Source organism: Mesocricetus auratus, unplaced genomic scaffold (assembly GCF_017639785.1).
Source record: "Mesocricetus auratus isolate SY011 unplaced genomic scaffold, BCM_Maur_2.0 Super-Scaffold_100006, whole genome shotgun sequence".
In the NCBI taxonomy this organism is placed as follows: Eukaryota; Metazoa; Chordata; class Mammalia; order Rodentia; family Cricetidae; genus Mesocricetus; species Mesocricetus auratus.
In genome coordinates, this window is record NW_024429190.1 from 100,401,737 (window position 1) to 100,420,122 (window position 18,386).

Sequence of the window (18,386 nt, forward strand, 5' to 3'; positions counted from 1 at the left end):
CAGACGGAGAGGGAGAGGGAGAGGGAGGACGGAGAGGGAGAGGGAGAGGGAGGACGGAAAGGGAGAGGGAGAGGGAGAGGGAGAGGGAGAGGGAGAGGGAGAGGGAGAGGGAGAGGGAGAGGGAGAGGGAGAGGGAGGACGGAAAGGGAGAGGGAGAGGGAGAGGGAGGAGAGGGAGAGAACAAAAAATAGTTAAAGGGATTTGGGGAAATGAAGGAATTTACTGAAAAGTCTTCAAAATCTTCACATATGGCAGATGACATAGTTTATTAGGTAAAGCATTTGTCAGTCAAGTCTGAGAGCCTGAATTTGACTACAAGAAAGGTAGTGCATGTGTGAAACCCCAACACTCTTTCAGCAAATAGGGAAATGGAAAGTTAAGAATCCCCAGGAGCTTGGAGCCTAAGGTACATGGTGATAAACACAAAACCCTGCCTCAAACAGGCTGGAAAAGAAGCACCAACAGCAACGTTGTCCTCTGACTACACACGAGTCATACATATACGTACACATACACACACACACACACACACACACACGCGCGCGCGCGCACACACACACAGATAAGAAGACCCACATATTCTAAGAACACAGAAGTCTTACATGGGTGCTCAAACCTTTTAACTCTATCAAAAATGACCTCGGATCAACTGCAAACACTGGTCTTTAAAAAGCTGTATGTCGTTTGGTGAATTGATTACTTGTTCTATGACTGAAAGCTCAGGTCTTGACCCATAAAGGTTGTTATGTTGAAGTTCTTTACGTTTATACTACAATTTTAATAAAGTATAATTACATTTTGATAACCTATAATTAAAATAAATGGTATTTTACATTTCAGATGTTTTACAATCTCTGCTTTACATCATCTGGCTATAAAACTAAAGAAGGAAAAACTATGGTAGGTCCTAAGAGCAGCATACAATACGTAATTCTAATGACAGACAGGAGAGACTGTTACAGAAAAGGGACCCACTCTATCCGCTTCATCTTCCCCTTTCCTACTCACTATTCAGCTTTTCCTTAAACTCTAGGTAATTTGGCATAATCAAAACAGTGTAAACCATAGACTGTAATAACAGGAAGCTCCTTTGAAGCTTTAGCATTTAGTATATTCAAGGCTTTCCCTAAATAAAAACAAACAAAAAGAAGCATTAATATTTAAATACTGCCCAGCACCTTTCCCTGTTTCACAATGATAATCTGTAAAAAGCACAGGATGTACTTAAATTCTATACTTCATGACAAGTTCTGATACTTCTTCATATAAAACATAAAATACAACCTTGGGGGAAATTCTTCCAACTCCCATAAAAAAAATACTAATTATATTGACATCTTCAAGTTCTGGAAGAATATGACACTGACATTAACTTCATAGGCAACCACAGTATAAAAAATTCTATAGAAAGTATACACCAAAAGGAACACAGTTATCATTCTCCTATAACTAAATATCGCAAAAAACAACTAACGATCTATTCAAATATATACTGTAAAGTTAAATTTGGAAGTAAAACAACCTTTACCTATGATATATTATTTTATTACTTGATTTTTAAATAATATAAGTACTTGAAACTGAAATATAATATGCCACAAAGTACTGTAGCAAATTTTTAACATATTACAGCAATCTTGTAGTTTTAACGGTATAACATCGCTAAGAATATTACCAACTAAGATAATTAATCCAAAACTTCACAGCACTAAAGTATACTCACTCTGAGCGGAGCCGGGCTTCCATACCATCTGGTAGAAAAAGTTTTATTGTGGAAACAATACACCCATGGGTAACTGGTTAAAACAAATAAAATAATTGTTTAAAAATATGAAGCTTGGTGGGTCTCATAGCTAAACTTGTATTTCATTCTTAAAAATAGTAACTTCTAGAAAAGTAAATAAATCTCGTGGTTTAATGACAGTATCTACTACCTTAGAAAAACTTCCAGTTCCTTAACAATGAGAAGCCAACTGCCCAGTGTGCAGAAATAGTAAGAGCAGAAAAGGATAAGACAGTTTTGTCCCAGTTTGCTGACATCACACCTAGTCTACTGCCCTTTAAAAGGTAGTCCTTATCTGCATTCTCCTGTCTTCAATCTGTCTCCCAACCACACCTCATAAGACCTTAACGTCCTTTATGACAGTTTCGGACATGTTAATCACCCTCAGGCTTACCCATGTTGTGGGCAAGAACAAAAGGCTGCTGGAGAGTGGCGGTGCCTCTCTGGTTCCTCCAGTGTGCAGTCGCTACGACTCACACGGGATGCTCTCCAGCGCAGCTTTCACTTGGCTGCTGTTCCTCCCTCCCCAATACCTTTTAATGAAGTCACTGCAGCCTCTCTGTATACAACTCATAAGATTGATCTCTCTCCTTTTCCTACTGAGGGTTTAGAGAGACAAATCTCCAACATACAGTAACTGTACAGATCATTGTATCTTTCACAGGAAAAAATACTTCCTAATTTAAAGACTGATAGTTTTGATTTCTCTGTTCTAGAATACTGAAAAATCGATAGTTCGACAAGTTTGCTTACTCAACTGACTTAAAGCTGATGTGGGCAGACAAAAACACAGTGTGTAATGATTTTAAGAGTAGTGCCTACTGTCAAAACAGTGATCACTGAGTCTTACAAAGAAAATTGGAATTTATTTATTTATACTTCAATAAACTATTTTAACAATAATTATTGCTTTAGGGATATAATATGTTGAACAATTACAAACCATAGTATCAAGATGGTAATACAAAGTAATGTGGATGTCATCTGGAAATGTACATTAAATTTAAGGAATTTAGCACCGTCTGGCCAATATTTGTTTTTATTAACTGACTATATTTTAACACAGACAAAGAACAATCTACTGGACAGTCTCTTCCTCACTTCTGCCTGGAATATCCACCATTGCCATGAATCATTTGGCTTCTTCCTTCCTTTCTGCTGCGAATAGTCTCTTAGACACAAGCAGGTTACATGCAGTCTCCAAACATCTTACTGTTTATGACCCCATTTTTACACATCCTAACTGTGATGGTCTTTACCTCCTCAATAACATGGTCAAATGCTATTTTTCTCTTCCAGTAAGCAGTGCTCCTGCCTTGAGTTCCTACCCTGATTTACCGGCATAGTGAAATACAAGTTCCTCCCCGGGTTGCTTTGGCCATGGTGTTTGAAGACAACAATACAAGGCCCAAGACACGCAGTAAGTACCCAAGACACCACTGAACCAGTCTGAAGCATCTCTCCAGGTCCCTGTGCTGGAATTCTCACTTCTCAGCTGGAGTAAGAGTTTCATCCAACTCCAGAGTGAACAGTCCTTCCCCTCGCATGCTGTATTAGTTTTCCCTCAGGTCCTGTCTCACTCCCATGCCATACCTCTAACCTCCAGCCCTTCAGACTTTTGCACAACCTCTCTCTCTCTCTCTTCCCTTAGAACCATCCTCCGTCCTCAGATCTTTATGCCAAAATCTCTCATCTCACGCCTTATCCTCCAACTTCCTTTTCTCCCAAAACCACTCACTCACTCCTTAGAATATTGCTGCCAACTGTGCCCCCTTACTCAAAACAGCATCTCATCCTTTGACTCTTACCTCATTCTTCTGATCCTAACTGTTGCTACAGAGGGGTCAAATTAATCAAAATATTCCTCCATTCTAGCAGTAAGATCCCCACTGCGTAGAACCTGAACCAGTGATTTGGTCCTAATTACACAATTAGCACCTAACTCTTTGTGGTTCCTGGCATTTTGTCCCAAATAGTCACAAAGAAGGCAGGTATTATAAAATTTATGACTTCAACTCCTGTAAGTACTGTGGTGATATTTTGCTTATGATCTAACGAATAAAGTTTGGCTGAAGATCAGAGTGCAAAGCTAGCCACACTAGTCAGCCACAGAGGCCAGGCAGTGGTGGTACACATCTTCAATCTCAGCATTCAGAGACAGAGGCAGATGGATCCCTGTTAGTTCAAGGCAACCCTGAACTATAAGAAATTGATCCAGTCCAAAAGAGAAACAGAGCTCACACAAAGGTGATCTCAGCACTTGGGATCCCACACCTTTAACCCCAGCACTAGAGAGGACTATAAGGCCGGAGGAGACAGGAGCACAGTGCCGTCTGAGGAGCAGTTCAGTTGGAAGCAGTCTGAGGTTCGGTGGAGGCAGATACAGTCTGAGGACAAGATCGCCCTTTGGGTCTTATCACTGGTAGAGTGAGAAATCTAAGGGGCCGGCTGCTTTGCTTTCCTGATCTTCAGCTTTAACCCCAATATCTGTCTCAGAGTTTTTATTACTAAAAACAATGACAATTAGTGTTATAAAGTACCACTAATTAAATGCATAAGTTCTCCAAAAAAATGTGGAAATGGAAAAAGCAGCACAGCTATTTTGAAAGGGGAAGGGCATTATCAGGGACAAAAGAAGACAATGGGTGAATATAACCAAAATAGTTCATATACATGTATGAAACGTCATAATGAAACATTATTATGTCTAATTAAAATATGCTAAGAAAAAACTTTTTATAAACTTACAACTCAAAGAATAATAGGTGGATGAGTTATAGAAGAAAACTGCAGTACCAGAACCAATGTGTGATACATTGCATCAGGTCATGACATAGGTCATCAAATGGACTGATAGCCAAATCAACAAAGTGAACCAAGGGCTGATACAGCCTCGGCAGAGAAGTTCGTGTCTAAGTACAGCCAACCTTTCTGTGAAAAGACTTCACGTCAACTACATACACAGAGCAGAAAACTTAGTGATCTTTTGTATTTTGCAACAGGTCAATATTTAAAATAACAGGCATGATTTATTATTTGTATCAATCAATTCAGTACAGTAGAATTTCCCCAAACATATTGCTAAAAAGTGTTAACCAAAAAGGAATTAGGAGCTGGGCAGTGGTGGTGCACACCTTTAATCCCAGCACTCTGGAGGCACAGGCGGGGGGTGTCTCTGTGAGTTGGAGGTCAGCCTGGTCCAAAGATAGAGTTCCAGGACAGCCAGGACTACACACTGCACAGAGAAATCATGCCTTGAAAGACCAAAAAGGAAAAGGAAAGGGGGCAAGGCTTGGGGTCAAACGAGTTTGTGAAACACCATGTAAAATAAGTTTCAAATGCTTTTATATGTATTAATTCTGAGCTTTCTTTGGGGGTGAGGAGACCAAGCAAGAAAGCTGAGAATATTGCTCCATGGTAAAGCAATTGCCTCGCATAAATGCAAGGCCGTATGTTTAATTCTCAGGTCAGAAACGCAGCAGGAAGATACACTTTTCCTGCTTATCTGGCACCAGCCCCACCCCTTACCCTCTCTCAAAAACACTTATAGAGAGTCTGATATTATGAAGGAATACTTAGGATAACAATAGTCTAAAGAAGTCTATAAAATATTTTAAACATATTGAGCTCTCAAAATAACCACAAAAATTCTTACTATACTTCAAACTGGAGGACTAAATAGTAAAGCATGTAATCTAAATAGTTTGTACAGAAGGGAAAGGGAACATCCCAACATTACCACGTTAAACACACACACATATTCTAAACCACATACAAATTTCAACAGTGTTAAACATGAAGAACAGGCATGTCCAAACGCAAGAAACAAGGTGTGTGGAAGCACTATTGACAGTGACTGTGGATAGAGACTACTGAACGCTACAGTAGCACTGAGAGCTGTTGTCGATATAGCCATTTGTCTTGGCTTTGAGATCTAGTTACTGTGTGGTATGCACTCTGCTTCTTTTTGTCTCTTCACACAAATGCCTTCAACCCAGTGCTAGTCTATACTAAGCCTGAAGAATCCCAAGAAGACTGGAAACAGCAGGAGGGACAACAGAATCATTAAAAACCCAAGAAATATTTTAAAACACAAGATCTGAATCAGGTATTAATATTTCTAGACTGAAATGATTTCAATTAATTCATTTTTACCACTTAAAATAATTCTAAAAACTTAGTATCTTTAAATTTTTTACTTTACAAGGTTTCTACTTCTTAGGTTAAGAGTTGAAAAAGCAGAGAAAGATAGGCCAATCAACAGTGTTTTTGTTTTAAAATTGAATTAGTATTCTATCATACTGTTTTCTCTTGAGAACTGTGTATCGGTCATCACAAAGCTTTCACCCTTCAACAACTTCTGTAAACAGATGTGTTAGTGCATAGGTGTTTATCTATGTGTGGACATTACACTTGAGTGCAGGTGCCTGAGGAATCCAGGAGAGGGTGTCAGACACCCTGGAGCTGGAGTCAACCTGTGGCAGAGGACCTGATGAGGGCACTGGGAACTGAACTCTGGTTCTCTTTAAGAGCAATACACATTCCACCAATGGGACCAGGGGACCAGGTAAACCGGGCCCTGTATCCGGGCCTGCCTTCCAGTGCCTGGACACTGCCTGGACACTGCCACAGAGCCTACCCTCCCAGCGGGAGCAACGCACCCCAAATTCCTGGTCTTCTCTTCCACCAACAGGACCAGGGGACCAGTGCCTGCAGACTGCCAGTGAGCCTTCCCTCCCAGCGCTATGCACCTCAAATTCCCAGTCTTCTTCTCCATCCACGGGACCAGGACTAGGACCAGGAAGAGAAGAACTACCAGAGTATTGGACTTGCTTGCACCCACCGAAAGGGAACTCTGGTCCCCTAACCACCAGACCAGTAAGGGTCTCTTTCTGCACCCACTAGAAGAAGGGATGGGAAAGAAACAATACAAAAAAAAAAAAAAAAACACTCAGCAACAGGAAAACAAATAGGACACTGCCAGATTCTAGAGACTCCACACCAGCAAGACCTCAACATTCCAATGAAAATGAAGCAGAAGAGGTGACCTTAAAAACAACTTCATGAAAATGATAGAGGCCCTAAAAGAGGATATAGGAAAATCCCTCAAAGAAATGGAAGAAAAAAACAAACCAAAAAATGCAAGAAATGGAAGAAAAAAAATCAAAAACTTCAAAAAATGCAACAAATAGATGAAAAGACAAAGCAAAAATTGCAAGAAACAATTCAAACAGTGCAAGGGTTGAAAACTGAAATAGAGACAATAAAAAAAAACCACAGTCTAAAGGAATGCTGGAAATAGAAAAGCTGGGAAAACGGTCAGGTATTACAGCTGCAAGCATAACCAACAGAATACAAGAGATGGAAGAGAGAATCTCAGATGTTGAAGACACACTAGGAGAAATAGATTCATCGACCAAAGAAAATCTTAAGTCCAACAAATCCCTAACATAAAACATCCAGGAAATATGGGACACTGTGTAAAGGCCAAACCTAAGAATAATAGGTAGAGAAAAAGGTGAAGAAAACCACCTGAAAGGGGCAGAAAACATATTCAACAAAATCACAGAAGAAAACTTTCCCAACTTAAAGAAAGTACAAGAAGCCTACAAAACACCAAATAGAGTGGACCAAAAAAAAACAAAAACAAAAAAAAAGTCTTCTCTCCTCATAATAATCAAGACCCAAAATATACAGAATAAAGAAAGAATATTAAGAGCAGCTATGGAAAAAGTTCAAGTAACATATAAAGGCAAACCTATCAGAATCACACCTGACTTCTCCATGGAAACTCTGAAAGCCAGAAGGTCCTGGATAGATATTCTACCAACACTAAGAGACCATGGATGCCAGCACAAACTACTATACCCGGCAAAACTCTCAATCACTATAGATGGAGAAAACAAGATATTCCATGACAAAACTAGATTCAAACAATATGTATCTACTAACCCAGCCCTACAGAAAGTTCTGGAACAAATACTCCAACCCAAGGAAGTTAACTACAACCAGAAAAATATAGGCATTAGATAATCCCACCTTACCAACAGCCAAAAGAAAAAAAGGGTGGAATTCCACACATAATTACACCAACAACAACCATTCTAAATCAAAGAAGAATGAACAATCAATGGTCATTAATATCCCTCAATATCAATGATGGTCTTAACGTGCCCATAAAAAGACACAAGCTAACAAAATGGATTCGAAGACAGAACCCATCCTTCTGCTTCCTACAAGAAACACACCTCAGCCTTAAAGACAGACATTACCTCAGAGTTAAAGGTTGGGAAAAGATTTTCCAATCAAATGGACCCAAGAAACAAGCGGGGGTAGCAATCCTAATATCTAACAAATTAGACTTTAAAATAAAATCAATAAAAAGAGATGAAGGAGGTCATTACATACTCATCACAGGAGAAATTCACCAGGATGAAGTTTCAATTCTGAACACTTATGCCCCAAATACAAAGGCATCCACGTCCATAAAAGAAACATTACTAAAACTCAAATCACATATAAAGCCCCACATACTTATAGTGGGAGACTTCAACACCCCACTCTCACCACTAGACAGGAATATCAGACAGAAACTTAACAAAGAAGCAAAGGGGCTAATAGAAGTTATGACCCAATTGGGATTAACAGACATCTATAGAACATTCCATCCAAATAAAAAAGCACCACATGGAACCTTCTCGAAAACCCACCACATACTTGGCAACATACCAAACTTCAACAGGTACAAAAAAATTATAATAACTCAATGCATCTTATCAGACCACCATTCGTTAAAATTAGAATTCAACAACAACACAAACTGCAGAAACCCTGCAAACTCTTGGAAATTGAATAATGCACAACTGCACCATTCCTGGGTCAAAGAAGAAATATAAAAAGAAATTAAAGACTTCCTAGAATTCAGTGAGAATGATCATTAGAAACAACATACCCAAACTTATGGGACACTCTGGAAGCAGTGTTAAGAGGAAAGTTCATAGCACTAAGTGCCCACATGAAGAAACTGAAGAATAGTTATGCTAGAGAATTAACAGCACAGCTGAAAGCTCTAGAACACAAAGAAGCAAACTCACCCAGGAGTAGATGCCAGGAAATAATCAAACTGAGGGCGGGAAACAAAAGTAGAAACTAGGAAAACAATACAAAGAATCAATGCAACGAAGAGTTGGTTCTTTGAGAAAATCAACAAGATAGACAAACCTTTGTGCAAACTTACCAAAGGGCAGAGTGTGAACATGCAAATTAACAAAATCAGAAACGAAAAAGGGGATATAACAATGGACCCTGAGGAAATTCAGAGAATCATTAGGTCATACTTTGAAAACCAGTACTCCATAAAATTCGAAAATTTAAAGGAAATGGACAATTTTCTGGATAGCTATCACTTGCCAAAATTAAATCAAGAACAGATAAGCAATTTAAATAGACCTATAACCCCTATGGAATAGAAGCAGTCATCAAAAGTCTCCCAACCAAAAAAAGCCCAGGGCCAGATGGCCTCAGTGCAGAATTCTACCAGAAATTCAAAGAACAGCTTATACCAATTCTTCTCAAAGTATTCCACACAATAGAAGCAGAAGGGTCTTTGCCAAACAAACTCTTTCTACGAGGCTTCAATAACCTTGATACCCAAGCCACACAAAGACACAACTAAGAAAGAGAACTTCAGACCAATATCCCTCATGAACATTGATGCAAAAATACTTGATAAAATACTGGCAAATCGGATCCAAGAACACATCAAAATAATCATTCACCACCATCAAGTAGGTTTCATCCCAGGGATTCAAGGATGGTTCAACATACGAAAATCCATCAATGCAATCCACCATATAAACAAGCTGAGAAACAAAAAACACATGATCATCTCATTACATGCAGAAAAAGCCTTTGACAAAATCCAACACCCCCTCATGATAAAGGTCTTGGAAAGATCTGGGATAACAAGAACTTACCTCAACATAATAAATGCTATATACAGCAAACCAACAGCCAACATCAAACTAAATGGACAGAAACTCAACCCGATTCCGCTAAAATCAGGAACAAGACAAGGCTGTCCACTCTCTCCATACCTCTTCAATATTGTACTTGAAGTTCTAGCTAGAGCAATACGACAACAAAAGGAGATCAAGGGGATACAAATTGGAAAAGAAGAGGTCAAATTCTCACTATTTGCAGATGATATGATAGTTTACATAAGTGACCCAAAAAACTCTACCAGGGAACTCCTACAGCTGATAAATACTTTCAGCAAAGTGACAGGATGCAAGATCAACTCAAGAAAATCAGTAGTCTTACTATATACAGATGATAAAAGGGCTGAGAAATCAGAGAAACATTACCCTTACAATAGCCACAAACAACATAAAATAAATTGGGATAATGCTAACTAAACTAAACCTGTATTGCAACAACTTTGAGTCTTTTTTTTTTCAACTTTGAGTCTTTAAAGAAAGAAATTAAAGAAAACATCAGAAAATGGAAAGATCTCCCATGCTCTTGGATAGGTAGAATCAATGTAGTAAAAATGGCAATCCTGCCAAAAGAAATCTACAGATTCAATGCAATTCCCATTAAAATACCAGCACAATTCTTCACAGACCTTGAAAGAATGATCAATTTTGTATGGAAAAACAAAAGACCCAGGATAGCCAAAACAACCTTATTCAACAAAGCAACATCAGGAGGCATCACCATCGCTGACTTCAAGCTCTATTATAGAGCTGTAGTCCTGAAAACAGCTTGGTATTGGCACAAAAATAGACAGGTAGACCAATGCAATCAAATTGAAAACCCTGATATTAACCCACACACGTATGAACATCTGTTCTTTGACAAAGAAGCTAAAAATATACAATGGAAAAAGAGCATCTTCAACAAATGGATGCTGGCATGCAGAAGACTGCAGATAGATCCATGTCAATCGCCATGCACAAAACTTAAGTCCAAATGGATCAAAGACCTCAACATAAACCCAGCCACACTGAAACTCTTAGAAGAGAAAGTGGGTGGTACCCTTGAACAAATTGGTACAGGAGACTGCTTCCTGAACATAACACCAGTAGGACAGACAGTGAGGTCAACAGTTAATACATGGAACCTCCTGAAACAGAAGCTTCTGTAAGGCAAAGGACACAGTCAACAAGAAAAAAAGGCAGCCCACACAATGGGAAAAGATATTCACTAATACCATATCTGACAGAGGACTGATTTCCAAAAATTTATGGAAAACTCAAGAAGCAAGTCTCCATTAAATTAAAAAGTGGGCTACAAAACTACATAGAGAATTCTCAATAGAGGAGTATAAAATAGCTGAGAGGCACTTGAGAAAGTGCTCAACATCCATAGCCATCCAGGAAATGCAAATCAAAACAACTCTGAGATACCATCGTACTCCTGTCCGAATACCTAAGATCAAATACACCAAGGACAGTTTATGTTGGACAGGTTGTGGAGAAAGGGGAACACTCCTCCACTGCTGGTGGGAGTGCCAACTCATACAGCCACTTTGGAAATCAGAATGGAGATTCCTCAGAAAAATGGGAATAAGCCTACCATAAGACTCAGCAAATTCCACTCTTAGGCATATATTAGAAAGATGCACATTCATACAACATGGACATCTGTTCCACTATGTTAATAGCAACATTATCTGTAATAGTCAGAACCTGGAAGCAACCTAGATGCCCCTCAACTGAGAGTAGATAGAGAAAATGTGGTACATTTACACAATGGAGTACTACTCAGCAGATAAAAACATGTATGCACAGTAGTCATCAGCTACTGCACTTAGATTAAGTGCACCCAGCACCCATCCTGTATCCCTCCAGCCAACCTCCCTTCTGCTCGTATGACTGAGTTCCACTATATAATTAAGTCAACTAAACTGTCTATGTCCATACTGATCGTTAAGTCTCAGTGAATCTTGCTATTGGTGATAAGCAGTATCCCCATGTTTTAAGTTCATTTTAGCTAGGCTGTAATGTCACTGCAGCCAAGTGCTTCCTGACACAATAGCTCCCTGTGTTTTTATGACATGATGAAAACATATTCATTACTAATTAACATTTTATAATTTATAATTTTAGAAAAACAAATAGAAGTGGGTAAATTAAATTTTTGCTTCGTATATGCATATTTAAATAGATTTTACAAACATGTAATGTTTTATAACACTAAAAGACTTTTAAAACTTATAAAGACAAATAGCAGGAAAATTGATCCATACTCATACCTTTCCGTGTATTCTCTGTTACATCTACCCCAAACTGGATAATGTCACCAGAAAGAATTTCACATGGTGGACTTTCTTCAGAGCCTCGACTCAATCTCTGGCTATTTATAAAGGTACCATTACTACTTTTAGTGTCTTGGAGATAAAACTGAAAAGAAAAGAAAAAGCAAAGGGTTAACAGTAATAATATCAAACCTACTTTTAAAAAAGTACCATCAGCTTCGCAAACTACTTCAAGATGACTTTTCCCCTATCAACTGAAAGCTCTCATTTCAGTTAATGTTCAACACACATGAAAAGAAAAACTTAAAACTGCATAGTTTAAAATTTAGCTGGACATATGGTGGAAACACCTTATAAAAAAGCTTGTCATGTCCTCAAAGCGTTAAACATAAAGTTAGAGTACAGCCCAACAATTCTAAACTCCTTGTCGTCACAAAATGTGTATGCAAATATTCATAATAGCATTGTTCATAATCAAAAACAGAGGCAACTGAAATGTCTTATCAATCAAATAGATAAACAAATGCAGCATATCTACACACCGGCTATTCGGCCATACAAAAGAATAAAATATTGATGCCTATATCTCCATATGGTGGGCCTACAGAACACGACGCAAAGTAAAACACAGTCAGGGATGAGCGTGATAGCATATGCCTGCAATCTCAGCATTCAGGAGACCTGGGCAGGAGGATCATGAGATCAAGGATGGAGGACAGACATGGATGGAAGGAGCAGTTCAGTGACGGTGTCCTTGTCAAGCACGCACAATGCCCTGGATTCAGTCTCCAGCAGCACAGCAGAGAAGGTCAAGCAGCAGCTGCAGTCATCGCCACAAGTCCCCAAAGACCATCTAGTGGTCAGTCCATGTACAGAAACATAGCAATGTGCAAATACATAGGAACAAAAGTATGCCAATGGTTACAAGGAACTAAGGTGGCAGGGTGACTGAGTAATACAGTTTCTTTTAAGAATGATAGGGAAAGTAGATAATAAAGGTGTGATAGTTACACAACGCCATGAATGTACTAAGCCATACATTTTTAAAATGTGGATTTTAATACTGGAATAGTAGCCCATCCCTGTAAGAGTCTGAATTTAATACCAGCCTGAGCTACAGAGTAGTTCAAGGCCAACCAGAGAAATAAAATGAGACCTTAACCCTAGAGTAAAAAAGAAAAAGTCCATGATATAGATATTAATAGATTTGTATATAAATAAGAAATATGATAGTTAAACAAGTTAAATTATCTTCCAAAGGTTACAGAGGTAACACACAAACAAGGATTCACATAATACAATCAAAAGAATATTTCCCCTTACATAACAATGACTTCCATGTTTTATTATCCTTCGTTCATCCCACAAGCACTCTTACAAGATTAATCAAACCAAAAGCTAATAATGTGTTAAAAATGTAAAGCTGACATTTCATTTCTTCCAAGGTGACCATTTAAAGGCTACTACACTACCTATAATTGACTTATTATGTTTAAAACTTTAACAGAACAACTTCTGACTATGTCTAGAGTTAATTACAGATTGTCTTAGGGTTTCTATTGTTGCAACAAAACACCATGACCAAAAGGCAAGTTGGGGGAGAGGGTATTGGCTTATACTTCCACATCACTGTTCATCACTGAAAAAAAGTTAGGACCGGACTCGGACAGGGCAGGAGCCGACTGGCTTGCTAACCCTGGCTTGCTCAGCCTGCTTTCTTATAGAACCCAGGACCACCAGCCCAAGGATAACACTAGCCACCTTGGGCTGAACCCTTCCCCATCAATCACTAATTAAGAAAATGCCTTACAGCTGGATCTCATGGAGGCATCTCCTCAACTGAGACTCCTTTGTCTCTTGATGAGATTGTGTCAAGTTGAGACACAAAACCATCCAGTACATTGGTCATTTATAAAAGTCTGTGGATATTTTACAAATCCATTAAAAATTTACATCCATTAACATGTCATGCCAGGAAGACAAGGACTAGCAATGCTAGTCCCTTCTTAGCATTAGAACCTACTACATAAAGAAATGGAGGGGGTACTTCTAATATATCCCTAAGAAATACGGCAATAAGTGAGTGAAGTGGATTCTGGTTTACTTTTTCAGTATTTATGTCTGGAACGTCATAAATAGCTAATACAAAATTTACAGTCACTTTCAAACTTCAAATAGTGACCTGTTTGCCAGTTAAGTCAATTTACAGGATTGCAATTCTATTTTTCAGAAAATCTTACATTTGTTAAAACATGTATGAGTGTTTTGCCTGCACGTATTTAGGTGTTCTATGTGCATGCCTGGTGTCCACAGAGGCCAGAGAATGTGTCCAATCCTCTGTGAGCTAGCATATGGGTGCTGGAAATCACTTCTGGGTCTTTTGCAAAAGGAACACATGCTCCACATCATTGCTCTAGCCCAAGTTTATTTGTTTTTGGGTTTTGTTTTTCAATGTGAAAAGTAAAAGAAAAAATAAAAAGTATCTGGAACAAGGTTCAGTACCACTTATTAAAACTATTAAAAGGCAAATTAAAATCTATATACATGTGTTATGGCTCCTTTTCTGTAGATTCTATTTATAATTAAAAATAACTTGTTAATTAAAAATAAATAAATCAGTAAGTACTAATGTCTATTCTTTTCCTTCTTTAATTGCTTACTATATTACTTTTCAAAATACACCATGCTATCTTTGGTCTCCATTTAGCTGGAACATATCATTTCTATTAATTGCTCAGTTTCCTTTGTTTTTAATCTAATGGCTTACAAATACCTTAGAATACAATAGAAAGTCCTTATAACTGCAGCTTAGAATCAGTCCTGTATGATCTTGTTCCTTCTACGAACTCAGTTATTCCAGGTCTTTCCTTGGCACGCAAACGTCCACTCATAGCCCCAGGTCTCCACTTGGACTTGGACCTAGTTCCTTGAAGAGACACCTGTGTTTGGCAGCTGGGATGGTTGGTTTTAATTGTCAAGTTGGCAGGATCTAGAGTCACCTGGAAGAGAATCTCAACGTGGCATGCAAGGAGGTCTCTGAGTCACACTGGTGTGTGGATATGCCTCTGTGGGACTGTCCTAATTATGCCAATGTACAAGAAGATCCACCTCAGTCGGGACCAGGGCTGTGGAAGCCAGGACCGTGAGCTGGCCGGACCGTGAGCTGGCCGGACCGTGAGCTGGCCGGACCGTGAGCTGGCCGGACCGTGAGCTGGCCGGACCGTGAGCTGGCCGGACCGTGAGCTGGCCGGACCGTGAGCTGGCCGGACCGTGAGCTGGCCGGCACGTGCTGCTGTCTTCTGTCCACCCACGCCACATAAGCAGGTGCTGGGGGCTCTCGAGGCCTTGACTTTCCCAGCATTGATGCGTTACTGTACCCTGGAGCACGAGCTAATACAGCAAACCTTTCTCCCTTAAGTCGGTTTTGTCAAGAGTATTTCATCACAGCAACAAGGTGGAATAAAACAAGTAAGGCAGCTAGCTCTTCTCAAAAACTGAAACTAAAAACAATGGTTTTGTACCGCCTCTAAAATGGTGTTGTTACTATTAGGTCTACACTGTATGGAAATCCCTGTATTCACTCTTAGGTTAGGTTGACTAAAGATGTCAACTTGTTTGCAAGGACTAAAAGAGACCACGCTTACAGCTCCTGAACTCTTTCACAGAAAGCAAGTATGCTAGTTGGCCCTGTCAAACCAACTTTTTTCTTTATGCTTTTTTCCACTTTCAAAGAAAACAGTGTTGACCATACTTGAAATTTCTAATTAAGGCACTAGCAGACTCATTTATCCTGTTTCTCAGCACTATAAAGAACACCCTAGCAGTTCTGACTAGGCATTCACCTGATTGTTTAGAGTCCTAAATTTATTTAAAAAAAAAACAAGCCGGACATTGGTGGCGCACGCCTTTAATCCCAGCACTCAGGAGGCAGAGGCAGGCGGATCTCTGTGAGTTCAAGGCCAGCCTGGTCTACAGAGCGAGTTCCAGGACAGCCTCCAAAACAATACAGAGAAACCCTGTCTCGGAAAAAACAAAAACAAAACAAAAAAATTCTCTGTGGCTTGAAGACCAAAGTTCAACAACAGTACTTTCTTTGTTTTCATGCTTTAATTAGTCAACTAGTTAATTGACTTACTTTCCCAAGTGAGCTTTGTACTCCCTAAAATCATGAATTGATGGCAGTTCCTAACGGAAAGGTTTTCTGTACCAACAGTGACTTTCCCTAATTTCTTGCTGACCAATGCATTGTCACAGCACTGCACAGAATATATTATCTGACTTCACAAAGTTCCTAATATAGATTAATTGATTCTGTAAATACATACAGTGTACATTACTTTCAATGTGGAATATTTAGAACCTGAAAGTACTTTCACTCCTACTATAATGATAAATTGCATCTTCATAGCCTTTTCAATGCTGAAAGGCTTTGCAAATACCCAAACACCAAGAAGAGCTGAAGTTTCCAAACAAAACACAAGCACAGTGTGTGTGTGTGTGTGCTGTATATGACACATGTGATATGATATACTGTATATATCATACCACAGACAACCACAAATTCTAACTCCATATAGAAGAAGTTTCTTTGTTTACCCCTCAAGACAAACTCTCCTGTCCCCAGGCTGGCCTCAAACTTGCTACCAGCAGCTGGTGCACTTCAACTTCCCATGCCCCATGCATCATTCTAGGTGCTTTACGTACCGACGGCAACAGCCCCAGTGCCACACGGGAGATTTCTAAGTGGAACTACACAATGAACTCTGTGAAGACTGCAGATACTGCAAAAACACATTTTAATCTACCTCAATCATCACCTGAAACCAGAGTGACTAAGACAAAGCCAAAATCCAAAACTACACGGACATTTAGGGCCTCAAATCAAGAAACAGGGAAAACAGTTGCATGGCCATATACAGTGTGGTTGACTAAATCTGAGTATCACAAAATAGCTACCAGGTACTCTGGGAACAGGAGGAAATTGAAAGAAAAGGGGCTGAAAATGGAAACATTGAGCTCAACCCAGCAGCCATATAAACTTGGTTTCCCAGTTGGATCCATAGCCCTTCTCAATGTGAAACTAGGTTCTACCACTCGGGTAAACAAGTTCCCCTATAAAAATTCTTGAAACCAATCAGCCAACCAAAGCTACGTCCAAGACACAGGTGCTCAGGGGCGGACAGCTGCTGGAAATGGAACCAAAATTGACGACAGGACAACAAAAGAAAAGATTCCAAAAAAAAAGTGAAGAAGGAAAAATACTACCATTTCTTTTTCATTTTTTAAAACATTTTACAAAAACAACAGAAGGGGGCGCTCTGTGAACTTGAAAACAAACTAAAACCTTAGGAAAATAACTAGACACAAGTCAATAATATGAAACAGCTGGCAGGGAAGGGAGGAATCTCTAGAAAAGGCAGGAAGACTCAAAAACTATATAGGAAAAGTTCTACAAGAAACATTAGAGTGATTAAGTACAGTGAACAATGCCCAAAGAGAAATGAAGAACAAAATCGAAGCAATTTTTATAGAATCGCAAAGAAAAGAACAAAATGACACTAGCAAAAAGTGGAGTAGGCAGCTCCAAGCATCTACCCACACAGAAACATTAAAAAGAAAAGAGAACAAGCCTGCAGGATTAATTTGTCTAGTACTCCAGGAACTATGCAAAGACCTACAGCAGCACATAAACACCAACTTAAGAACAAAGAAGCATCAACGACAAAGTGAGCCAGGTTCAAACACGGTGCGTTTTCTCTCGAACATGGGTCTAGGTTCTTGTACTGTGTGTGTGTGTGTGTGTGAGTGTGTGTGTGTGTGTGTGTCAGAGAGAGAGAGAGAGAGAGAGAGAGAGAGAGAGAGAGAGAGAGAGAGAGAGAGAGAGAGAGAGAGAGAGAGAGAGAGAGAGAGGGAACAGAGGAGATAATGGGGGGGGGACGGGGACGCTGCACACTGTGTCCGTTTCACGGAGAACCTAGATTTTATGTTTGCTCAAGAATGCATACTCACACATATATCATTACATATCTATGACATAAAAGTTGAAAGGGAACTATTTTTGGAGAGAATATGAGCAAAGTACAATGATATAATACATGTATGAAATTTTCACCAAAAAGTCAATTATGTCATAAGCTTACTTAAAATAAATATATGTATGTATGTAGTATGTATAATTTTAAAATGACTTCCTTTAAAAAGAGAGAGAGAAAGAAAGAAAGAAAGAAGGAAGGAAGGAAGGAAGGAAGGAAGGAAGGAAGGAAGGAAGGAAGGAAGGAAGGAAGGAAGGAAGGAAGAAAAGAAAATGCCAATTTTAAAATGGTAAGAAACTCACCCTTGGTT

General features: G+C 39.2%; 1 protein-coding gene across 17 annotated transcripts in view; it reads right to left on the minus strand.

Annotated features, from left to right (window-relative positions):
* LOC101833521 (sarcolemma associated protein) overlaps positions 1 to 18,386 on the minus strand; it is a 124,617-nt gene that overhangs the window by 59,524 nt on the left and 46,707 nt on the right. For 16 of the 17 annotated variants that reach the window (XM_040747766.1, XM_005077672.4, XM_013118816.3 and 13 more), the window contains exons 2-3: positions 12,042 to 12,189; positions 1,724 to 1,796 (exon numbers count right to left, since the gene is read on the minus strand). In XM_040747766.1, coding sequence (XP_040603700.1) covers positions 1,724 to 1,796; positions 12,042 to 12,189 — 221 coding nt within the window. Of the gene's footprint in view, positions 1 to 1,723; positions 1,797 to 12,041; positions 12,190 to 18,386 lie in introns of those variants that run through there. The other variant, XM_021231581.2, reaches the window with a different exon arrangement.